Here is an 18,589-nt window from a genome sequence, read left to right as displayed (position 1 = left end):
GAGAGAGAAAGGAGGAAGAGAGAGAGAGAAAAATGAGGGAGAGAGAGAAAAAGGAGGAAGAGCAAGAGAGAGAGAAAGGAGGGAGAGAGAGAGAGAAAAAGGAGGGAGAGAGAGAGAAGGGAGGGAGAGAGCTAGAGAAAGGCAGGAGGGAGAGAGAAAGGAGGGAGAGAGAGAGAGAGAAAGGAGGGAGAGAGAGAGAGAGAAAGGAGGGAGAGAGAGAGAGAAAGAGAGAGAGAAAGGTGGGAGGGAGAGAGAAAGGAGGGAGAGAGAGAGAAAAAAGAGGGAGAGAGAGAGAAAGGTGGGAGATAGATAGAGAAAGGAGGGAGAGAGAGAGAGGGAGAGAGAGAGAGAGAAAGGGGGAGAGAGAGAGAGAGAGAAATGAGGGAGGGAGAGAGAGAGAGATAGAGAGAGAGAGAGAGAGAGAGAGAGAGAGAGAGAGAGAAAGGCGGGAGGAAGCGAGAAAGAAGGGAGAGAGAGAGAAAGGAGAGCGAGAGAAAAATGAGGGAGAGAGAGAAAGCAGGGAGAGAGAGAGAGAGAAAGAATGGAGGAAGAGAGATGAGCATTGTCCCATTGTATTGAGACAGATAAACACAGAAGAACACAGAGGAAGACAACGAAGAGTGTGGAAAAGGAGAAAAGACAGGTGAGAAAAGCTAGCATGTAGAGAGATAAGTCCCACGGAACACAACTGCACATTCTACACATGACAAATGTCCAGCAAATGCAACAGCGTCAATCCAAAGAATCAATACATACCGTACCACAACTGCTTCTTTATAAAACAACCAGACATTCATAGCCACAGGAAACCACTGTACCAGACCCAAAACCTTTCAACATATCATAGCCCTTGAACATATCTCTGGAGGGTCAAAATGTGCACACTCCTACAGAACTGTACCTTAGACAAGACTCTGAGCCCTGGGGTGTGAATATCATTGAAGGAACCGGCTTTCTCAGCCCAACCACCATTACCAAGTACGCCTGAGTCAGCGACATTATCAGCTCAATATGGAGAGGCTAAGACCATGTCACACCGTAGAATGATAGAGAGGTCCCCATCTCCCCAATGTGGATAAACCAACCAATACATGTTGGTGGAAACACTCTGTCCTTGTACAGTTTTTAATTCTATTTAAAACATACCATCGGAGTAACTACTACAAGTGTAATATAGCTGAAATAGAGGTGACCGTATTACACAATAGCAACATAGAGACAATATTTATCTCAATGCTCTCCAGATACTCCCATAATCCCCTGCTTTACAGGATATTCAGTAGCATTGCAGGGGGCACACTGCCTGTCCATCAGGACATCTACAGCACCTGTAGAACAGCCTGACTTCTTCGGGCATGGAAAAATTGCTCTATTGGTATCAAGGGACCTAACGTGTGCCAGATATTCAGTATATTAATTAGGTGTGCTACTAGGTGTAATACGGCTGTATTAAAGGATATTCACTAAGTGTGCTACCAGGTGTAATACATCTGTAATATGTTACTAGGTGTAATATGGCTGTAATACAGAATATTCACTAGGTGTTCTACTAGGTGAAATATGACTAGAATATTCACCAGGTGTGCTACTAGGTGCAATACAGCTGTAATACAGGATATTCACTAGGTGTGCTACTAGGTGTAATACGGCTGTAATATGCTACTAGGTGTAATACAGCTGTAGTAAAGGATATTCTCTAGGTGTACTACTAGGTGTAATACGGCTGTAATATGCTACTAGGGGTAATACGGCTGTAATATTGCATATTCACTAGGAGTGCTACTAGGTGTAATACGGCTGTAATATGCTACTAGGTGTAATACGGCTGTAATAAAGGATATTCTCTAGGTGTGCTACTAGGTGTAATATGGCTGTAATACAGGATATTCACAAGGTGTGCTACTAGGTGTAAAACGGCTGTAATATGCTACTAGGTGTAATACGCTGTAATACAGCATATTCACTAGGTGTGCTACTAGGTGTAATACGGCTGTAATATGCTACTAGGTGCAATATGGCTGTAATGCAGGTTATTCACTAGGTGTGCTACTAGGTGTAATACGGCTGTAATACAGTATATTCATTAGGTGTGCTACTAGGTGTAATACGCTGTAATACAGTATATTCACTAGGTGTGCAACTAGGTGTAATACAGCTGCAAAGAGGACATTCACTAGATGTGCTACTAGGTGTAATACGGCTGTGATAAAGGATATTCGCTAGGTGTGGTACTAGGTGTAATATGGCTGTAATAAAGGATATTCACTAAAAGTGCTACTAGGTGTAATATGGCAGTAATAAAGGATATTCACTAGGTGTGGTACTAGGTGTAATATGGCTGTAATAAAGCATATTCACTAAGCGTGCTACTAGGTGTAGTATGGCTGTAATAAAGGATATTCACTAAGTGTGCTACTAGGTGCAATACAGCTGTAATACAGGATGTTCACAAGGTGTGCTACTAGGTGTAATACGCTTTAATACAGTATATTCATTAGGTGTGCTACTAGGTGTAATACGCTGTAATACAGTATATTCATTAGGTGTGCTACTAGGTGTAATACGCTGTAATACAGTATATTCACTAGGTGTGCAACTAGGTGTAATACAGCTGCAAAGAGGACATTCACTAGATGTGCTACTAGGTGTAATAAGGCTGTGATAAAGGATATTCGCTAGATGTCCCAGTAAGTGGAATACGGCTGTAATAAAGGATATTCACTAAGTGTGGTACTAGGTGTAATATGGTAGTAATACAGTATATTCACTAGGTGTGCTACTAGGTGTAATATGGCTATAATGCAGGATATTCACTAGGTGTGCTACTAGGTGTAATATGGTAGTAATACAGTATATTCACTAGGTGTGCTACTAGGTGTAATATGGCTATAATGCAGGATATTCACTAGGTGTGCTACTAGGTGTAATATGGTAGTAATACAGTATATTCACTAGGTGTGCAACTAGGTGTAATACAGCTGTAATGCAGGTTATTCACTAGGTGTGCTACTAGGTGTAATATGGCTATAATGCAGGATATTCACTAGGTGTGCTACTAGGTGTAATACGCTGTAATACAGTATATTCACTAGGTGTGCAACTAGGTGTAATAAAGCTGCAAAGAGGATATTCACTAGATGTGCAACTAGGTGTAATACGTCTGTAATAAAGGATATTCACTAGGTGTGGTACTAGGTGTAATACGGCTGTAATAAAGGATATTCACTAAGCGTGCTACTAGGTGTAATACGCCTGTAATAAAGGATATTTGCTAGGTGTAATACGGCTGTAATAAAGGATATTCACTAAGCGTGCTACTAGGTGTAATACGGCCGTAATAAAGGATATTCACTAAGCGTGCTACTAGGTGTAATACGGCTGTAATAAAGGATATTCACTAAGTGTGCTACTAGGTGTAATACGGCTGTAATAAAGGATATTCATTAGGTGTGCTACTAGGTGTAATACGCTGTAATACAGTATATTCACTAGGTGTGCAACTAGGTGTAATACAGCTGCAAAGAGGACATTCACTAGATGTGCTACTAGGTGTAATACGGCTGTGATAAAGGATATTCGCTAGGTGTGGTACTAGGTGTAATATGGCTGTAATAAAGGATATTCACTAAAAGTGCTACTAGGTGTAATATGGCAGTAATAAAGGATATTCACTAGGTGTGGTACTAGGTGTAATATGGCTGTAATAAAGCATATTCACTAAGCGTGCTACTAGGTGTAGTATGGCTGTAATAAAGGATATTCACTAAGTGTGCTACTAGGTGCAATACAGCTGTAATACAGGATGTTCACAAGGTGTGCTACTAGGTGTAATACGCTTTAATACAGTATATTCATTAGGTGTGCTACTAGGTGTAATACGCTGTAATACAGTATATTCATTAGGTGTGCTACTAGGTGTAATACGCTGTAATACAGTATATTCACTAGGTGTGCAACTAGGTGTAATACAGCTGCAAAGAGGACATTCACTAGATGTGCTACTAGGTGTAATAAGGCTGTGATAAAGGATATTCGCTAGATGTCCCAGTAAGTGGAATACGGCTGTAATAAAGGATATTCACTAAGTGTGGTACTAGGTGTAATATGGTAGTAATACAGTATATTCACTAGGTGTGCTACTAGGTGTAATATGGCTATAATGCAGGATATTCACTAGGTGTGCTACTAGGTGTAATATGGTAGTAATACAGTATATTCACTAGGTGTGCTACTAGGTGTAATATGGCTATAATGCAGGATATTCACTAGGTGTGCTACTAGGTGTAATATGGTAGTAATACAGTATATTCACTAGGTGTGCAACTAGGTGTAATACAGCTGTAATGCAGGTTATTCACTAGGTGTGCTACTAGGTGTAATATGGCTATAATGCAGGATATTCACTAGGTGTGCTACTAGGTGTAATACGCTGTAATACAGTATATTCACTAGGTGTGCAACTAGGTGTAATAAAGCTGCAAAGAGGACATTCACTAGATGTGCAACTAGGTGTAATACGTCTGTAATAAAGGATATTCACTAGGTGTGGTACTAGGTGTAATACGGCTGTAATAAAGGATATTCACTAAGCGTGCTACTAGGTGTAATACGCCTGTAATAAAGGATATTTGCTAGGTGTAATACGGCTGTAATAAAGGATATTCACTAAGCGTGCTACTAGGTGTAATACGGCCGTAATAAAGGATATTCACTAAGCGTGCTACTAGGTGTAATACGGCTGTAATAAAGGATATTCACTAAGTGTGCTACTAGGTGTAATACGGCTGTAATAAAGGATATTCACTAAGCGTGCTACTAGGTGTAATACACCTGTAATAAAGGATATTCACTAAGCGTGCTACTAGGTGTAATACGCCTGTAATAAAGGATATTCACTAAGCGTGCTACTAGGTGTAATACGCCTGTAATAAAGGATATTCGCTAGGTGTTCTACTAGGTGTAATACGGCTGTAATACGGGAGTATGACATGACCCCCCCTTCCCGTCCTCCTCACCTGTCGTGGTCTCGGCCAACGCCCCACACACGTATACTGCTGATTGGCTGAGAGTGGAGCAGGCTGTGGTCGTCAGGGTCAACCAGGGTCAGATCACGGTCCTGCAGCACCAGCAGCATGTCCTTACCCTGATGGGACGATCAATATGTCAATATATCAGTCAATGCGCGCACACGGGCACACGCGCACACACACGCACGCACACACACAGTGTCCTCACCTCTCCCCAGACCCCAGCGGAGTCTTGTATGTCCCTCCTACAGTAGGACAGTTGTCTGATACAGTGATGGACTGCCACACTGCTCCTTCCCTCTGTCAGATCTCTCTCTGCCATCTCCACCCAGCCCAGAGAACGCACCGGGAATGACTACAACACACATATATTAATTCATATTAATTTAAAATAATATATACAGACTCTTACCCAGCAGCCCCCCCAACACACACACACACTGATTAATAAACACACTTGCACTCATTAGTAGGGGTAATAATAAGACGGTCCGTTAAGTGTATCTGTAGATCTCTGGTAAAATGTGTAATGGGAATACTTTTTAACAGTGGTAGGCTATACTTCAGCAGATAGCATGGGTGTGCGCTCAAGGGGTGAAAGTAAGGTGGTATAGTGGGGGTACGCAGTACCGGTAAAACATGAGCCTATCACAATAATTAAAACAAAACACTTTTTTTTATCATTACCGCATGTCAGAGACATGAAAAATGAGCGAATGGACTTGAAAACTTGTGGTGTAGCCTACGCTCTGAACTGCCATGTGGCTAGATGAAAACATCTACATTATGTCAAGCCGACACCGAGACTCACACGGACAGCAGTGGCCGACACCGAGACTGACACAGACAGCAGTGGCCGACACCGAGACTCACACGGACAGCAGTGGCCGACACCGAGACTGACACAAACAGCAGTGGCCGACACCGAGACTCACACAGACAGCAGTGGCCGACACTGAGACTGACACAGACAGCAGTGGCCGACAACGAGACTCACACAGACAGCAGTGGCCGACATCGAGACTCACACAGACAGCAGTGGTCGACACCGAGACTCACGCAGACAGCAGTGGTTGACACCAAGACTCACAGGGACAGCAGTGGTCAACACCAAGACTCACAGGGACAGCAGTGGTCGACATCAAGACTCACACGGACAGCAGTGGTCGACACCAAGACTCACAGGGACAGCAGTGGTCGACACCAAGACTCACAGGGACAGCAGTGGTCGACACCAAGACTCACACGGACAGCAGTGGTCGACATCAAGACTCACAGGGACAGCAGTGGTTGACATCAAGACTCACAGGGACAGCAGTGGTCGACACCAAGACTCACAGGGACAGCAGTGGTCGACATCAAGACTCACACGGACAGCAGTGGTCGACACCAAGACTCACAGGGACAGCAGTGGTCGACACCAAGACTCACAGGGACAGCAGTGGTCGACACCAAGACTCACACGGACAGCAGTGGTCGACATCAAGACTCACAGGGACAGCAGTGGTTGACATAAAGACTCACAGGGACAGCAGTGGTCGACACCAAGACTCACAGGGACAGCAGTGGTCGACACCAAGACTCACACGGACAGCAGTGGTCGACATCAAGACTCACAGGGACAGCAGTGGTTGACATCAAGACTCACAGGGACAGCAGTGGTCGACACCAAGACTCACACGGACAGCAGTGGTCGACACCAAGACTCACAGGGACAGCAGTGGTCGACATCAAGACTAACAGGGACAGCAGTGGTCGACATCAAGACTCACACGGACAGCAGTGGTCGACACCAAGACTCACAGGGACAGCAGTGGTCGACGTCAAGACTCACAGGGACAGCAGTGGTCGACATCAAGACACACACGGACAGCAGTGGTCGTCATCAAGACTCACGCGGACAGCAGTGGTCGACACCAAGACTCACACGGACAGCAGTGGTCGACGTCAAGACTCACAGGGACAGCAGTGGTCGACACCAAGACTCACAGGGACAGCAGTGGTCGACACCAAGACTCACACGGACAGCAGTGGTCGACATCAAGACTCACAGGGACAGCAGTGGTCGACATCAAGACTCACACGGACAGCAGTGGTCGACGTCAAGACTCACAGGGACAGCAGTGGTCGACATCAAGACTAACAGGGACAGCAGTGGTCGACATCAAGACTCACACGGACAGCAGTGGTCGACACCAAGACTCACAGGGACAGCAGTGGTCGACACCAAGACTCACAGGGACAGCAGTGGTCGACACCAAGACTCACACGGACAGCAGTGGTCGACATCAAGACTCACAGGGACAGCAGTGGTTGACATCAAGACTCACAGGGACAGCAGTGGTTGACATCAAGACTCACAGGGACAGCAGTGGTCGACACCAAGACTCACAGGGACAGCAGTGGTCGACATCAAGACTCACACGGACAGCAGTGGTCGACATCAAGACTCACAGGGACAGCAGTGGTCGACATCAAGACTCACACAGACTTTCTTACTTTCTTAAAACTGCATTGTTGGTTAAGGGCTTGTAAGTAAGCATTTCACTGTAAGGTCATTTGACAAATACAATTTGATTTGATGTGAAATTCTATGATTCGGACCATACATTTTTCTGTGCATGTGCACATATAGGAGGTCCCGTACAGGGAAGAAATTAATTCTACTTTCACCCTGGCCCAGTACCCAGTACCCCCCCACCTCACACACACACATGCAGATTAATAAACACTAATACAAAAAACATACAAATACACACACACTCATACGCACACACATACACACACTCCCACACACTCACACAAAGGCCCAGGGGATTTGCAGTGTCAAAGTAGCAGAGAGCCAACAGAGTATAGTGTGAGAGAGACTATGATGTATTTTGACAGTTTATAAAATATAAAGGCTGTGGTTCACTGCATCCCAGGGCTTTGACAGAAAGAGAGAGAGAGAGACAGAGAGAGATAGAGAGAGAGAGAGCGCGACAGAGAAAGAGCCCAGAGCCAGCCCTCACTCTACCCCACCACAATGTATTCTTCTTCTCTTTAGGGACAGACCCCAGGCTTTTGTTCTCACACACACATGGACAAATGCACAAAGACTGACACACACACAGATGTGTGCGAACACACAGAAATAAAAGCAAGCACTCATGCACACACACGGATATGGACAGACACACATGAACACTTTATCCGTTAATGTGTGAAACGTTCAACAGCAATTCTACATCTGAATGGTTCCAGGTACATTAGGCCTTACTGTTTTCTCTCTAAACCTTTCCTCTCCTCCTCCTTTCTTCTTCTCCCTCTCTTTACCTACTGGTCATTCTCACTCAGAGACTGTGTCAACATCAACAACAACAACAACAACAAACTATGACACTATTTTATATTTATATTTTATATTAGCTTTTTTTTCGATTTTTCTCAAAATTCAGTGTAGTTTCACTTATTTTTCCCACTTGATTTAGTAGTTTTTATCCTTTTCTAGTTTGAAAGAAACCTTTCTATTTCGTTTTTATATCATTTAATTTCAGTTTTAGTTTCAGTTTTAGTACTAGGGACAGGAAGGAGCCTATATATGGGAGGCCAGTACCCATGTGTGTTGTAGGTTATATTTCCTGTTAGCTAGTGATAGTTAGTGATGACTATGGAATCCCAGAAACAGCACTAGATCTGTGGAGGATGTCAGATTGTCTTGGACATAAAACATATATAGAAATCCAGGAAGGGTCCTCTTCAGACAGACAACTCTCCCAACAAATCACGGGTAGGCGGGCAAGCCTGAAAATCAAACTCTTTCAGTAGTCTGTAAGGAGACATACAGTGTAAGAACATTACCATTCCAAACCAAAGATCTCAGGCAAAACCTTCGCTGTGGTTTTAGTGAAGGTAGATGTACAATCTAGCAAAATGCACTCATAAAAAGAACCTCCGCATTCTCCATCTTGCTAGCGAGCAAGCTACAACCTTGTGTCCAGTGGGGATGTTTACACTAGGGCGGGTATGGACAATTTTGATGGGGGCCAGAAAAAATCTGAACTCATCATGAGGGGCAGTAGCGGCTCGTAGGTCTGCTTCGTACCCACATCCATACCCACACATGCAGTCAGAGCCCACCTAAAAAATCTAGAACATGTTAGCTGACATTGACTAACTGGGTTACTGTCAGTGACTGACATAAGACAAAAACTGCTGATTCAAAACCACATTACTATTCTAACTCCCAACAGTAATTTGAGACCCCGACTGAGTGGGCGGGCCTACAGAAGGGGCAGGGCGGGCCTACAGAAGGTGCGGGCCTACAGAAGGGGCGGGGCGGGCCTACAGAAGGGGCGAGGAGGGCCTACATAAGGGGCAGGGTGGGTCTACAGAAGGGGCAGGCCTACAGAAGGGGCGGGCCGCCAGTTGCCCATCCCTGTGCTTTTTAAATTTGTAACATTTTTTAAACCCCATCCCTGTGCTAGGGAAACAAGAGGATAAGGCAATGCTTTCACCAGATAAGGCAGTGACCAACTCCTCCTCTCTGTCCCAACTGATGCAGGTACTTGTACAGATGTGTATGCTGAAACATTGGTACATTGTAGGAGGCAACCCATGTGTCTACAGACTAGGTAGTTAGAGATAGTGATGCACAAGCTAGAACTATTTGAAACATCGCCATCTCTGGGCAGCATTTACCTGCTTTTGCCCTCCAAAACATTAACATAATTTATTATGGTTTTTATTTTATTTTAGCTAGTTTCGGAGTCAAAGATTATAGTGTCAGTATAGTTTTCATTTTTGTTAATTATTTTATTTCAGTTTCTTAAATAGATTTTTCAAAATTCGTTTTTGTTTTAGTTTCAGTTTACTATAATAACCTTGCCATGACATGACCACCTCTGTTGGGGAGCATGTGCATACACCATCTATCCAGCAGGGGGAACACTGTGTTAACTAACCTCCAGACGAGCTTCAATGCCATACAACTCTCCTTCCGTGGCCTCCAACTGCTCTTAAATGCAAGTAAAACTAAATGCATGTTCTTCAACCGATCGCTACCAGCACCTGCCCGCCCGTCCAGCATCACTACTCTGGACGGTTCTGACTTAGAACATGTGGACAGCTACAAATACTTAGGTGTCTGGTTAGACTGTAAACTCTCCTTCCAGATTCACATTAAGCATCTCTAATCCAAAATTAAATCTAGAATCAGCTTCCTATTTCGCAACAAAGCATCCTTCACTCATGCTGCCAAACATACCCTCGTAAAACTGACTATCCTACCAATCCTTGACTTTGGCGATGTCATTTACAAAATAGCCTCCAACACTCTACTCAGCAAATTGGATACAGTCTATCACAGTGCCATCCGTTTTGGCACCAAAGCCCCATTTACTAACCACCACTGCGACCTATATGCTCTGGTTGGCTGGCCCTCGCTTCATATTCTTCGCCAAACCCACTGGCTCCAGATCATCTATAAGTCCTTGCTAGGTAAAGCCCCACCTCAGCTCACTGGTCACCATAGCAACACCCACCCGTAGCACACGCTCCAGCAGGTATAATTCACCGGTCATCCCCAAAGCCAACTCTTCCTTTGGCCGCCTTTCCTTCCAGTTCTCTAATGCCAATGACTAGAACGAATTGCAAAAATCACTGAAGCTGGAGACTCATATTTCCCTCACTAACTTTAAGCACCAGCTGTCAGAGCAGCTCACAGATCACTGCACCTGTACATAGCCCATCTGTAAATAGCCCATCCAACTACCTCATCCCCATACTGTTATTTTTTGTTGTTGCTCCTTTGCACCCCAGAATCTCTACTTGCACATTCATCTTCTGCACATCTATCACTCCAGTCTCTATCACTCCAGTGTTTAATTGCTAAATTGTAATTATTTCGCCACTATGACCTATTTATTGCCTTACTCCCCTTATCTTACCTCATTTGCACACACTGTATATAGACTTTTTTCTATTGTGTATGTTTTGTTTATTCCATGTGTAACTCTGTGTTGTTGTTTGTGTCGCACTGCTTTGCTTTATCTTGGCCAGGTCGCAGTTGTAAATGAGAACTTGTTCTCAACTAGCCTACCTGGTTAAATAAAGGTGAAATAAATAAAAGGGGAACTTAAACGTGCCATTTAGTAACTAGGCACAGGGCAGTAGTTCACTAAACTACCACTAGGTGGTACTGCTACAGAGAAAGAGATAAATTCAAAGGGCAGCACATTACGTCATTCCATCCCTCCTCCCTTTCCTCTGGATAGGTGACAGCCTGGTTAGCATTCCATTGTTTTCCTTTATCCAACCTTGTAAAATCAGTGATTACGAAGGTCTCACCTGTCCCTCTAGGTCGATGTAGGCACTGTTGAGGTCCACTGTCTCTAACTGGGCAGGGCTACAGACGGAGAGATAACCATGAGCAAAGACATTCAAGTGTGTGTGTATGATTGAATAATAATGACAAATGGTCAGGAGAAATGTGACGAATGTGCTAAACAGAAATCCAGGCTATGCTGAATGTCTGGCAAGCAATGTTGTCGAATACTGGGAAAGGGAAAGGGGGGTCTACCTAGTTAGTTGCACAACTGAATGCATTCAACCGAAATGTGTCTTCCGCATTTAACCCAGCCCCTAGGTGGTGAGAGGCTGCCTTAATCGACTGTCTGTGTGTTTTATGGTGTGGGTGTGTGCGTGCGAGTGTGCGTTTGTGTGTGTGCGTCTTACTGCAGTCTCAGTGAGGCGTAACGAAGAGTAGCTCCTTCAAAAGCTTTCAGGCTGGGGTCAGGATACACGGGGTAGTCCTTCAGCTCCTAGAGAGAGAGAGAGAGAGAGAGAGAGAGAGAGAGAGAGAGGGGGGGGATAGAAAGAGAGAAAGAGAGAGAGGGGATGGAAAGAGAAAGAGAGAGGGGATAGAGAGAAAGAGAGAGAGAGAGATAGTAATATCTTATTCATATTTGATATATTGAATTTTGAAGGTACACACGTGATTTTTAGTTGTTTCTGAGCCTGTGTACATGGTGCCGTTAGCAGTGTGTAGTCTTACACTGCAAGTGTAGCTGGTGTTGTCAAAGCCTCTGTCAGGCAGAGGGAGATCAGAGGGAGAGGAGGAGGAGGAGGGAGAGGAGCCAGAGGGAGAGGGCACAGGCTCCAATGAACTGTCTGATACCAAACTGCTAGGTCGCTGCAGAAAGAGGTAGAAAGTGGAAGGAAGAGAGAGAGTGAGTGAGTGAGTGAGTGAGTGAGTGAGTGAGTGAGTGAGTGAGTGAGTGAGTGAGTGAGTGAGTGAGTGAGTGAGTGAGAGAGAGAGAGAGAGAGAGAGAGAGAGAGAGAGAGAGAGAGAGCCATATGTCATTTTCAGAGGAACTCTAGTGACAGGATTCAGTGTACATAGTGTGTGTGTGTGTGTGTGTGTGTGTGTTTGGCAGCGTTTAGACAGGCCGCCCATTTCTGATATTTTTTCCACTAATTGGTCTTTTGACCAATCACATTCAATTTTCTCACATCAGATATTTTTCAGAGCTGATCTGATTGGTCAAAAGACCAATTCATGAAAAAAAAGACCAGAGTTGGACTGCCTGTCTAAACACAGCCTTTGAGAGTGTGTATGTATACATTGTGTGTGTGTGTCAGGCCTCACCTCGCTGGGCGGTCTCAGTGTGACTGTGTCGCCCTGCTGTGAGCCAGGGTGTGGGTCAAGGGGTGTCGTGGCGACAGGGCGGTCGTACTGGGTGGTGCCAGTGGGGACATGCCAGAAATAGACCTCTGATTGGTCTGTGACCTCACGCCAGCCTGGGGGAAGGTCCCCCTCACCCCACACATCTGATGTACCACACAACAACACACATTAACTACACACAGATCACATACACACAAACACTGACATAAACACACACTCATCTGCATACACAGATATATGTGTATATGCATGCAGAGAGACTGACTTAGATACCCACACAAATACACACACACATACTAAAGTGCACACTTACACAACTCAGACACTCAGACACACAGACAGTGGTCTAGGTCAATTCTGAGATGGAAATCCTGTTCTGTTGTCATAGCAACCCTTGGGCTCATCCCCTGAAGTAGCTCTCAGAGGACACAGGCCTCTCTGTCTCCCCTCTATTTGTTTTCTCTCTATCTTCCTCTCCTCACTTTCACTTTCTGCTCGCTTTCTCTCCCCTTCGACCCCATCTCTCTCCCTCTCGTCCTCCACTGCCTGCAGAGTACGGTGGCTCACAGGGGTCATTAAGGATTCAACAGTTTCGCTGCAGTCACCGTCATCAAGGAGAGACTTGGTACATTTCCAACCAAGGCTGAGTGTTCTAAAATAATTCCAACAGAAAACAAGAGAGAGAGAGAGAGAGAGAGAGAGAGAGAGAGAGAGAGAGAGAGAGAGAGAGAGAGAGACATACCTACAGACAATACTATATGACCAGAGTGCTCTGTGGTTGTAGGTCAGAAGTAGTATACTATAGGGAATAAGGTGTTATTTAAGACAGTATATCTCCCACCAGACTGACCGACCGACCGACAGACAGACAGACAGACAGACAGGCAGGCAGACACAAAGTATATCTCCCACCAGACAGACAGACCAACAGACAGACAGACAACCAGCCAGTCACTCAGACAAACAAACAGACAGACAGATAGACAGCCAACCACCCAGGCAAACAGACAGACAGCCAGCCAGAAGGTATATCATATAATTCTCTCACCTATCTCCTGTGGGGTCTGAGGGGAGGGGCTCTCCTGGGACAGGGTGGTCCAGCTAGAGTCCTCATCCTCCAGGGGAGACTCCACCTTTGTCCTCAGACTACCCAGCTTAGGAGCTCCTTTCTCTGGGTCCAGGTTGAAGGATGCAGGGGGGGTCTGGAGCAGGAGAGGGGTGCTCTCCTCCCCTCTGGGCTGCTTAGGGGGTGCAGAGGGGGGGCGGTGGAGGTACGGGTTCTCATTGCTGGGGTGCAGCTCCACCTTGATCACTCTGGGCGGGGGGGCCTGGGCACTCCGGGAGGGTTTGGGGGGCGTCTCAACCCTGGGTGGATGATCCTGGGTCTGGTTTAAGGCCTCCTTTCTGCCCTGGGGAGGGGGAAAACTCTGAATCTTGTTCTGCTGGGCCCAGTTGAGGTTGTTTTGGGGAGAGATGAGGGGAGATTGCGCCCCCTGTAGCAAAGGCTGATTAGCAGTTGGAGAGGCACCCTCTTCCTTTATGTAATCCTCCTGTTTTGGGGTCTGTTTCTCCTCCTCAGGTCTCTCTCTCTCTTTATCCGGGCTGACCTGATCTTTCTCAGGGCAGGAGTGCTTCTCATCCTCTTCCCCCTCTTCCTCTTCTTCCTTGTTGGGACGTTCTTCTTCCTTATTTTCTACACTAGGAGGGTCCACTTCCTTCTCATGGAACTCCAGAAAACTCTTGGTCCTCCGACAGAATGGAGGTGGGGCCTGGGAGTTGTCTTTCTCCCCCTCCAGCCAATCAGAGCTGTATATGGGGGTGATGATATCATCCTGCCCTTTGAACTCTGTGTTGGTCTTACTCTGCTCCTGTTGCTGGGTCTCGGCCTTCCTCTGCAGGTTGGCACCATTCTTCGCCAGCTTGGGGTTGGTGGAGAAGAATGAGGAAGAGGAGGAGGAGTAAAGAGAAGAGGACGAAGAGGACTTGGTGGGGAGGCGCTTGCCACCGGTGGGGGGCTGGTTTTGGGCGGGAGGGGCGAGGGTGTCGCTCAGGCCCATGGCGCTACACACGCTGGTCATGGCGTATCTATGGCGGCTCTTGGGTAAAGTGGCAGAACTCCCCGTTTCCATGGCAGTAGGGGACTCCTTTATAACATCACAACCCAATAGTTGGTTGTAGGAGGAGCGCAGGCTGAGGGAGGTGGGAGGGGCGGCAGGGGGACCGCTGCGATTGGCCAGGCCGACAGAGGAAGGGGAGGAGCCACTGCGAGAGAGAGGGGGGGTGTGGACGGACATCATGACTGACGAGGGGTCAAGAGGTCAACTGGAGAGGGATAGAAAAGAGGAGAAAGGACTCACTAAGAGTACAACAAAACACACACACACACACACACCAGCTCCATGCTCTCATAGGAATTCAACATCTGATACTGATGACGGCGCCCATTATCCACCACAGTGCTTGAAGGAAACTTGGCCTGAGTCAGGTCTTCTCCATATGTGATGAGTTAGAAGGATTACAGGACTGGGTTGGAGGTATGAGGTAGAAACACAAGACAAGTCAGCATACAGATGTAGGATCTTAATTTGAGCCAGTTTGCTGCAACAGGAAATGTGAATTATTATGTGGATTATAATTAATGGACATTTTTATAGGGGTTGATACATTTTTTGTAAGGGAAAAATCAAGTCTGACATTTCAAATTCAAAACTTTCAGAAGACATATTAAACTTCAAATACACTATACGTTGAAATTTCCTGCAACAGGGTGATCAAATGAATATCCCACATCTGTATGACTAAGGCAGTCTAAATGAGAAGCACACATGAATAAAGATACTCCGTACGGCTCTATAAAGTCCTACAGACCATCAGGCCCACAGCCACTCCTCTGGCATTGATCTGTTGCCATGGCACTCACACAAAATGAAAAGCCTCAACTATTCAACATTCTGACAACCCATCGACCAATAGCGGAGGGTTTTATTGACGCACTCTGTGGTGTGTTTTATAACTGTGTCCCAACACAGTAACGCCCTCTCTCTCCCTTTTTGTTTCTCACATCTGGTGAATATGTCACAGTTTAAAACAAGGTGCCAAACCTATAACATTTTCTTGACATGCTTGGCAATCATGAGGCTTAGCGCTGTCAATGTATTCATCCACAACCGATACACCATGCCAAGGCTAGAGACAGGCTGTTGGAAGGATTTACGATGCTAGGCTGATGCTGACAAGCTGCAGAGCAGATCCTACTCTCTAGCTGACCCTTTTATGTCCCTGGTGATCAGCTTTGTGCTGTCAGCTGGACCCAGCCAGAGAAAGAGGGAGAGAGGGAGTGCAGTGTATCATTGTAAATTCAGATGTAATCAGGAAGAGGCGGGGCTTTGAGTTTAGGGCTCAGTGGTTGGTTATTTATCATACTCTGTTCTTCAATTCAATCATGCTCCAACAAATGAACACACACACAGACACTTGCACGCACACACACACACACACACATGTAAGCACGCACACACGCACACACAGGTAAACAAAGACAAACGCAAGCTTCTTTCATGGTAAGATGGAAAACACGGGACACAGCAGATTTGAAAACAAGACAAGCCCTTGGAAAAAACAAGAGACTACATTTTAGGACAAAATATCTCCACACAATGCACTTTTTCATGAGGGTCCCTCGTCCTTCTCTGGGTGGTGTTGTTGTGTCAGAGAACACGCAGGCACTAACCTGTAGAGCTTCTGGAACTCTCCATCTCACTCTCAAATATGACACAAAAATAATGTCAACCAGGTCAATCAGACTACACATACAATATACTAAAATGGTACCAGATACTTAACACAAAACATCTCTCATAAGGACACTTTGTCTCTCTGTACAAAATGACATTAGACCTTCTGCTACTGATTTCAGGACTGTTTTTTTTTTTTTTTACATTTCTCTCACATAGTAGTTTCCCTGGCCTGGGAAAACACCAAAACGGAGGATGCATTTGATGCAGTTGATGATCCAGTTGATAAATGCCTGCTTTCTTTGCAGAAATCTCAGGGCTGGAGAGAGCGCTGTTAGATCCAGACTGAGATAGTGTGTTTTTCCTCTGACTCTGCAAGCCTCAGTTAGCAAAAGGGCATGAGACAAATACAGGAGAGATAGATATAAGAGACCGAGTGAGATGGGACAATGACACAGCAGTTTTCAGCAGGGACATTGAGTTCACACCATCATGCTCATCATGCTCATCATGCTCATCATGCTCATCACGCTCAGCTGTTGTCTTACGACACACGTATCATTATGTTCACATCACTTTAGGTCATTCATGAGACTTTACCAAACATGGTACCATGACCCATATTACAGGACGTCACCGAGCAGTGTCGTCATTTACAGCAGAGAAACGTCTAGAAGACTGTTCCCTGGCCACAGATTCATCTTCGACTTAGTCCCGAACTAAAAAGCTATTTCAATGGAGATTCTCAACTGAGCATGCTTTTTAGTCCGGGATTGGGGTTAATCTGTGTTCCAGAAACCAGCCCTCAGAGTTACTGCAGGAATAAGGAGTTGACGTTGAAAGAATAATCATAGACTCCTGTAGATAACATACGGTCCGGCATGAGATACAGCCTTCTACATACCGTAGGTGGGACAGGTGTCAGGGAATAATCATAGACTCCTGTAGATAACATACGGTCAGGCATGAGATACAGCCTTCTACATACCGTAGGTGGGACAGGTGTCAGGGAATAATCATAGACTCCTGTAGATAACATACGGTCAGGCATGAGATACAGCCTTCTACATACCGTAGGTGGGACAGGTGTCAGGGAATAATCATAGACTCCTGTAGATAACATACGGTCAGGCATGAGATACAGCCTTCTACATACCGTAGGTGGGACAGGTGTCAGGGAATAATCTTAGACTCCTGTAGATAACATACGGTCAGGCATGAGATACAGCCTTCTACATACCGTAGGTGGGACAGGTGTCAGGGAATAATCATAGACTCCTGTAGATAACATACAGTCAGGCATGAGATACAGCCTTCTACATACCGTAGGTGGGACAGGTGTCAGAGAATAATCATAGACTCCTGTAGATAACATACGGTCAGGCATGAGATACAGCCTTCTACATACCGTAGGTGGGACAGGTGTCAGGGAATAATCATAGACTCCTGTAGATAACATACGGTCAGGCATGAGATACAGCCTTCTACATACTGTAGGTGGGACAGGTGTCAGGGAATAATCTTAGACTCCTGTAGATAACATACGGTCAGGCATGAGATACAGCCTTCTACATACCGTAGGTGGGACAGGTGTCAGGGAATAATCATAGACTCCTGTAGATAACATACGGTCCGGCATGAGATACAGCCTTCTACATACCGTAGGTGGGACAGGTGTCAGGGAATAATCATAGACTCCTGTAGATAACATACGGTCCGGCATGAGATACAGCCTTCTACATACCGTAGGTGGGACAGGTGTCAGGGAATAATCTTAGACTCCTGTAGATAACATACAGTCAGGCATGAGATACAGCCTTCTACATACCGTAGGTGGGACAGGTGTCAGGGAATAATCTTAGACTCCTGTAGATAACATACAGTCAGGCATGAGATACAGCCTTCTACATACCGTAAGTGGGACAGGTGTCAGAGAATAATCATAGACTCCTGTAGATAACATACGGTCCGGCATGAGATACAGCCTTCTACATACCGTAGGTGGGACAGGTGTCAGAGAATAATCATAGACTCCTGTAGATAACATACGGTCCGGCATGAGATACAGCCTTCTACATACCGTAGGTGGGACAGGTGTCAGGGAATAATCATAGACTCCTGTAGATAACATACGGTCAGGCATGAGATACAGCCTTCTACAT

At 45.6% G+C, this 18,589-nt stretch overlaps 1 protein-coding gene across 4 annotated transcripts in view; it reads right to left on the bottom strand.

Moving 5' to 3' along the window:
* LOC110504904 (amyloid-beta A4 precursor protein-binding family B member 2) overlaps positions 1-18,589 on the bottom strand; it is a 62,701-nt gene that overhangs the window by 41,674 nt on the left and 2,438 nt on the right. For all 4 annotated transcript variants that reach the window (XM_036969915.1, XM_036969917.1, XM_036969916.1 and 1 more), the window contains exons 2-8: positions 13,742-15,015; positions 12,655-12,836; positions 12,061-12,198; positions 11,742-11,827; positions 11,355-11,412; positions 5,236-5,382; positions 5,016-5,143 (exon numbers count right to left, since the gene is read on the bottom strand). In XM_036969915.1, coding sequence (XP_036825810.1) covers positions 5,016-5,143; positions 5,236-5,382; positions 11,355-11,412; positions 11,742-11,827; positions 12,061-12,198; positions 12,655-12,836; positions 13,742-14,990 — 1,988 coding nt within the window. In that variant the 5' untranslated portion in view covers positions 14,991-15,015. The remainder of the gene's footprint in view (positions 1-5,015; positions 5,144-5,235; positions 5,383-11,354; positions 11,413-11,741; positions 11,828-12,060; positions 12,199-12,654; positions 12,837-13,741; positions 15,016-18,589) is intronic.

This window comes from Oncorhynchus mykiss, chromosome 31, assembly GCF_013265735.2.
Source record: "Oncorhynchus mykiss isolate Arlee chromosome 31, USDA_OmykA_1.1, whole genome shotgun sequence".
Classification (NCBI taxonomy): Eukaryota; Metazoa; Chordata; class Actinopteri; order Salmoniformes; family Salmonidae; genus Oncorhynchus; species Oncorhynchus mykiss.
Note: the sequence above shows the minus strand (reverse complement) of the source record. Positions and strands in the feature narration are given on the sequence as shown.